General features: G+C 41.2%; 1 protein-coding gene across 2 annotated transcripts in view; it reads left to right on the forward strand.

Moving 5' to 3' along the window:
- zfyve9a (zinc finger, FYVE domain containing 9a) overlaps window positions 1-6252 on the forward strand; it is a 33244-nt gene extending 26992 nt beyond the window's left edge. For both annotated transcript variants that reach the window (XM_037787888.1, XM_037787887.1), the window contains exons 12-19: window positions 39-121; window positions 360-464; window positions 2123-2273; window positions 2511-2591; window positions 3563-3725; window positions 4296-4401; window positions 4848-5024; window positions 5661-6252. In XM_037787888.1, coding sequence (XP_037643816.1) covers window positions 39-121; window positions 360-464; window positions 2123-2273; window positions 2511-2591; window positions 3563-3725; window positions 4296-4401; window positions 4848-5024; window positions 5661-5822 — 1028 coding nt within the window. In that variant the 3' untranslated portion in view covers window positions 5823-6252. The remainder of the gene's footprint in view (window positions 1-38; window positions 122-359; window positions 465-2122; window positions 2274-2510; window positions 2592-3562; window positions 3726-4295; window positions 4402-4847; window positions 5025-5660) is intronic.
- The last annotated feature ends 393 nt before the right edge of the window (window positions 6253-6645 follow it).

The raw sequence follows: 6645 nt of genomic DNA on the forward strand, positions 1-6645 counted from the left end.
TTGTGGATTTATCAACAACTAAACATTTTGTTTTGCAGTTTATCCGTGTCCGCTGTTCAGTGTTCGCTTCAGAAAACCCCTCTTTGGCGAGACCGGTCACACTATCATGAATCTGCTGGCAGTAAGTTGCTTTGTTTTTCTCTTCCTTTGCTATGTTATTATTTATTTTTAGGGTTAAAGAACTTTGCTTTATGTTGTTGGAAAAATAACATTAGCCTTAAATACATTTTCCCAAAATGTGGTGCATTCTGTGTGTAGTCAAACCCGGACGTCACTTATTTAATCTTACATTGCAGATAAATAAATTAGTTTAAAAAGATAATTTTCCTATCTTGATCTTTTTTCCGTCCCTGTCGTAGGACTTCCGTAACTACCAGTACACGCTACCGGTGGTGAAGGGTCTTGTTGTGGACATGGAGGTGAGGAAGACGAGCATTAAGATCCCCAGTAATCGTTACAATGAGGTGAGTGTCCTGCATTTGGTTATTCTGTGCATAAACAGTTTCTCAATAGATTTTCCAGAAAATTGACTATCATGATATGAATTTACTTCACTACTGTGATCGAGGATTTTATCCGTATTGCCCGCTGCTAGGTGCAGTCAACGAGTATTTAGTCCATAAAATGTCCTAAAATTGTTTAAAAAAAATAACAATTGCAATTTCCCAGAGCTCGGCAAGCATTATAAGATAGTTTGTTTTGTCCAACCAACAGTCCAAAACCCAAAGATAGTCAATTTATTATGATATATAACGGAGAAATACTGGAAATCCTCACATATCCTAGAAGCTGGAACCATCGTGAGCGTTATTATTTGAGACGGCTACTTGACCTCAAACAGAGGCTTCTTTTATCATAATATTAGAGGTGGGTACTCACTGTGTGGTCACATTTCACTCACTTTTTTATGAGAAGCTACTAAATGGAGCAGGACAGAAGCAAAAAATGTGTGTATAATATGCATGTATGGTTACCAAATGATCTTACTGTATATGCCGTTTGTACACAAATCGCTTCCTTGACCGTTTATGTTCAGAAGATGGATTTAATTGATATTTAGCTTTTGAAATAATGCTAAAATCACATATATACTGTCCTAAAAAAGTTTCAAGTTTATGTGTTTCATACTCAACATATCTTTACAGTGAAATGTTTTGTTGGCCCCTCTGGAACTGTGCTCAGCTCTGTGCTCAGAGTCTGATTGGAAACTGCGCGAGGCCATCCTTTCACGTGGTCTTGGTCCGGTTGCTTAGTTCAAACCGAAGTGTGATTGACAGCTTTCACACCTGCCATACTTGGTTTTTTTTAAGCACCCTAAAGCTGTAGAAGCTTGCAGTTCAAACATTTCGACATAAAAACAGATTGTAGACATGGAGCGAGAGCAGATCTGCGTCTCATGTTGCATATTTGAGCTTTTTTTTCTCCCCCAAAATCATCATTTTTGTAATAAAATGAAACCCTCCATCAGACTAATGACATCCGTGGATGAGGCTCCTATTAAGCTCCCTGAACATCAACACATACACACACACATGTTCACTCTGTGTAGGTGATGTGTGACAAACCCTCCAGGGTCCCTGCAGCTGAACATTAGGCGTGGGCTGCCGACTTGTTATAACGCCGCTGCCTCGAGGGTGTGAATGAATGTCCGACCAAAAGAAGTGATACACACAACGGCACAATTTGGCTGAGAAAGAAAGCAAGCCGCGGTGCTGGTTGTAGCGTTTGGCTGCTGATGCAGTAACAGATGGGAACCCAGTAATGTGAAGTGCGGACCGTTTCTCAACAGCTTGCAGGCGAGCCTTTAGCGCAGCAAGTGGTTAAAGCCCTCCAGATTTTCACTTTTATTTCTGATTTGCAAAGGACGGCTTCAAAGAGAGGCAGAGGCAGGGGATTTAGAAGAATTAATATGTGGGATCTTTCAACTATTGATACCCACCCATGTCAATGTCTTTCTTCACAATCTGTCATCTCGACGCCATTCTCATTTTAACTCGAGGACTTCACCCACAAAGCCGACTGCAATTAGGCTTAACCAGGCAGCCTCTGTTAAGCCCATTTTCCTCAGCTCACACGCCCAAAGGGCATCTTAATTAGACATGGATATTATGTGTCCTTGCAGCTAATGAAGGCCATGAACAAGTCCAACGAACACGTGCTGGCCATGGGGGCGTGTTTCAACGACCGGGCCGACTCCCACCTTGTGTGTGTCCAGAACGATGACGGGAACTACCAGACGCAGGCCATCAGCATCCATCACCAGCCTCGCAAAGGTGCTGACGCAGAAACAGATTCATTACATTTCCTCTTATCTCTCTCTCTCTCTCTTCTCTGTCTGGTTTTATGTCCAGCTTGTTGTCTGGAGCTCTCTGTTTGCCTGAACATCCTCCTCCTGACTGTCTGCTATTATTTCTCCTGTCCTGTCTATTTGCCTCAAAATAATAATCTGACCTCGGATCAGTTGTTGAATCATGGAGTTGAATTAAATTTGTGTTTATTTTTTTCTACAGTTACTGGAGCCTGCTTCTTTGTGTTCAGTGGTGCTTTGAAAGCCTCGTCGGGCTTCTTAGCCAAAACCAGCATTGTGGAAGGTGAGAAATGCGACAAATGACATGTTGGCTGTTAAAAATGCTGAAATATTGGTTGAGAGTATTTGTATGAAGAAACCTCACAAAGGTCTCAATACACAAAGAATGATGCCCATGTTGGCACAAATTCATGATGAGTGCTGCAGATAGAGAGTTGGAGATATGAAGATATAAAATCTGATTTTGCGATACGGTTATTTCATAGCTATTTCTCACGTGTATTAGGCTGTTGTGGGAAATATTGCAAACCAATGAAAAATATGGAAATATTTGAATCTTTTGTGATTTAATCATCAATGTGCTGAAGTATCTTGATTTTCCAGGTATTTAATACACTGGAATACCCCAAAAAACAGACATATATCTTGTAGTAAATTGACTATCATGATATAAAATTACTAGGGCTGTCAATAGATTAAAATATTTAATCGCATGATTGGCCATAGTTAATCTTAAATTAATCACACATTTTTTTATCTGTTCAAAATGTGCCTTAAAGGGAGATTGAAGCATTTGTGCTTGAAACATGACTGAAAGAGGTTCTCCAGAGATTTTGTATTGTACCTCCATAACGTTTTTGGGTCTCGCAAGAGATAGACTTTTTAAAAATGGTGAAAATATGTACAGTAGAAGCGGAGATGTCCTGACTTTTGGTTCCTGGTTAGCTCAACCTCCAAAAATGTTGAATGCTACACTTCCCATAATTTCCACCAAGAACATTTTTTCATTTGCCTGGTAAATGCTCACGTCTTTCCGTCTGCACACCTCCAATTTTTAACAAGCTTTCTATAAAATTGTCTCCAACTAACAGCATCATCACACTCCTCATGAAGTAAACTTCATTCCCCTTTTAAACGAATAATTGTTTATTGAAATTGTTGAGTAATTTTCTGTAAATCGACTCACAGATGAGAGTACTATTTGTTTCAGCACGAATCCTGATAATGGATCTTAATTTCTTCTTCCACCATTAGATGGTGTGATGATCCAGATCACAGCTGAGACCATGGACTCTCTACGGCAAGCCCTGAGGGACATGAAGGACTTCACCATCACGTGCGGTAAAGCCGACCAGGAGGAAAACCAGGAGCTCGTCCACATCCAGTGGACGGAGGACGACCACAACTTCAACAAGGGGTGAGTCGGGAAGAGAAAATCCTGGTGAACAGAAGAGGGGAGGGAGCTGGAGGAGATTCATATATGTCACGGACAATTGAACTGATAGCTTCCCAACTGCTGCTTTTACTGCTTTGCTATAAAAACTCATTATGCATGCCTGGGGAAACCCTCTGCAGGGAAATCTTAGCAGGGTGGAATGATGTGGTTTGACGTGGCTTTCAGATACAGACCAACGCAATCAATTTTACAGCAGTCTTGATAAAATCTGCAAATTTGAATGTGACTTTTCAATACTAGATATCATTGAGGCCTTTCAGCAGATACTAAATCACGTCATTAGCAGAATATTCTCTATACAGCAGCTGCTTTAACCCGCATTTCACCAGATAACTCAAGTCCCTTTCACACATGCAGTCTATCCCTGAAATGTTCAGGAACATATCCTGCATGGTTTCATGTGTGAATGGGAGCAAGTATCGATATTCAGAGAAATCTGCACCGTCTTTTCCCCACCTCAAGACCCAGTAACATTCCTCTGTAAACTCAGTTTAATTAAACACTGTTGTTTTGTGTGTTCTGGTTATTTAGTGTCATCAGTCCGATCGATGGGAAGACTATGGAGTCCATCACCAGCGTCAAGATCTTCCACGGCTCGGAGTTCAAAGCCAACGGAAAAGTCATCCGCTGGACAGAGGTACAACACAGCTGACACTCGTAATGCTCATTTTACTATCTGTAAGAAAATCAAGGGACCACACAAGTCTCACAGGGTCAAATGTTAGTATTTTTTCAAACTTAACACCGTGTGGCTGCCGGTTCGAACGTCTCGTCTTCTTCTAACTGGGACCAAATTAAATTCTGATGTGAACAGAATATAGTAACTGTCTTGTGTGCAGATTGCACTCACCTGTGCCTCGTTGCCTCTAATTTGCACAGGTGAGCCTATGGCTCCTCTCAGAGCTCATCAGGGTTATGGCAGACATGAAACACTTTCTAACAGTATAATTTGTTGAAAAATGTCATGAAAAAAAATCATATTATAGTATGTCGACAAATTTCCTTAAAAAGTCATAATATAGGAGCTGTCTGTGTTTATGTGTTAAAAAGCAATAACAATATGAGTGTGTTTCTGTTTCCCAGGTGTTTTTTCTCCAGAGTGAAGATCAACCCAACGGCCTGAGCGACCCGGCCGACCACAGCCGGCTAACGGAGAACGTGGCGAGAGCTTTCTGCATGGCGCTTTGTCCGCACCTGAAGCTGCTGAAGGAGGACGGCATGGCCAAACTGGGACTGAGGGTCACACTGGACTCTGACCAGGTGGGACAATTCAGATGTTACGGAGACATTATGGTCAGACTGTAAAGAAACTATAGGGACAATAACCAAGAGCGTGAGAGGGTGTTTGTGTGTGATTGGAGTTGTTATTTAGTGCTGAAGCAATTTGTTTATTGATCATTTGATCTATATAAAATGCAATTATTCTAATTATGATAATCAAACAAGCACACAAACTTTATTTATGTCATTTTCTAAAATATAATTTTTAAAACAAAGTGCTTTGCTGGTGGAAGAAAAGAAAAAGGGAGAGATAAGAGACTGATAATATATAAAATACAAAGGCAAGTAAGTGTACAAGCCACAAAATATAAAGTTACAATATCAAGAAAAATCATAAGAATACAAGCGCCAGTTGTTATAAAACATGTTTCAGCTGTATGAACGCAGTTGTCTCAGTTTCCTATCAATAAAAATGTAATACTGTGCGTTTTGCAGCTGTTCTGATTGACAGTTCATTTGGTTCTTCTACAGTGTTCATTTTTGACATCTTCTGTAGATAAATTATAATAATCACTAATTAAGTCTCTTTCTCTAAAAGCCATCTGAAGTACAGTATTCTCTTCCTTATTGAGAAGTACTGTTGTCTAAAGTTAACCTCGGTCTTCACTGTTGCAGGTGGGTTACCTGGCAGGAAGTAACGGCCAGCCTCTCCTGCCTCAGTACCTGAGCGATCTGGACAGCGCTCTGATCCCCGTCATCCACGGCGGCGCGTGTCAGCTGAGTGAGGGCCCGGTGGTCATGGAGCTGGTCTTCTACATTCTGGAGATCATCTCCTAGTCCAAGTTCCGAGTCTTCACCTCTAAACATCTTTTACTTTCTGACGTCACCTCACAGCCCGGTCCTCCATCGTCTCCCTTCAACCATTTGCACTTCAAAAGAGCCCGAAAACTGTGGCGTGCCAGGGCGGGGTAGCATTCCTCAAGTCAAACCTATGCATCCAACCGCCGTCTGTTCTGCTCCAGAGGCCGCCTGGGGCCTGAGGAAGCTCCGAGCAGGATCGTGTGTCCTGTGTAGCTGAACGTCACCTGACAGGTACTCCTGATCTCTGGTGTTCATTTGAGGTGCTCGGAGCATGAAATGAACACCAGAGATCATAACGTCTGACCCCAGTGTGGCGTTACAGTGCCTATAAAAAGTCTTAACCTCCCCCAGAAAGTTTTTATGTTTTACTGTTTTTTACAACATTGAATTAAAGTAGATTTGATTTGAAAAGACTCTATGGATCTCTACAGAGTCATATGAATTATTTATATATTTATAGAACACAAAGCAGCAGAGAGGAATTAATCAGTGCATTGACTTTTTCTGCTCCGGAGAGATTTTTTTGTATTGTTACACTCTTTGCTACACACTGAATCTTCCCGGTAAATTATCCTTGTAATAGTTAAATTCTATTTTCTGACTCTGAGTGAAGAGAGCTGAGCGGTTTCATGTGGTTTCCTGGTCAGCCGTGTGTTTTTTAGTTAGACAAATTCATAGTGAATTAGTCCTATTTACAGTAAGACAGTCGAGAACTAAACCACTTTCTGCAACGGATGAAAGCGGAGATCCAGATCCATCTCTGCCAAAGGTGCAGCTAATAATTACTGACTTGGAGGGG

Source organism: Sebastes umbrosus, chromosome 12 (genome assembly GCF_015220745.1).
Source record: "Sebastes umbrosus isolate fSebUmb1 chromosome 12, fSebUmb1.pri, whole genome shotgun sequence".
NCBI lineage: Eukaryota > Metazoa > Chordata > Actinopteri > Perciformes > Sebastidae > Sebastes > Sebastes umbrosus.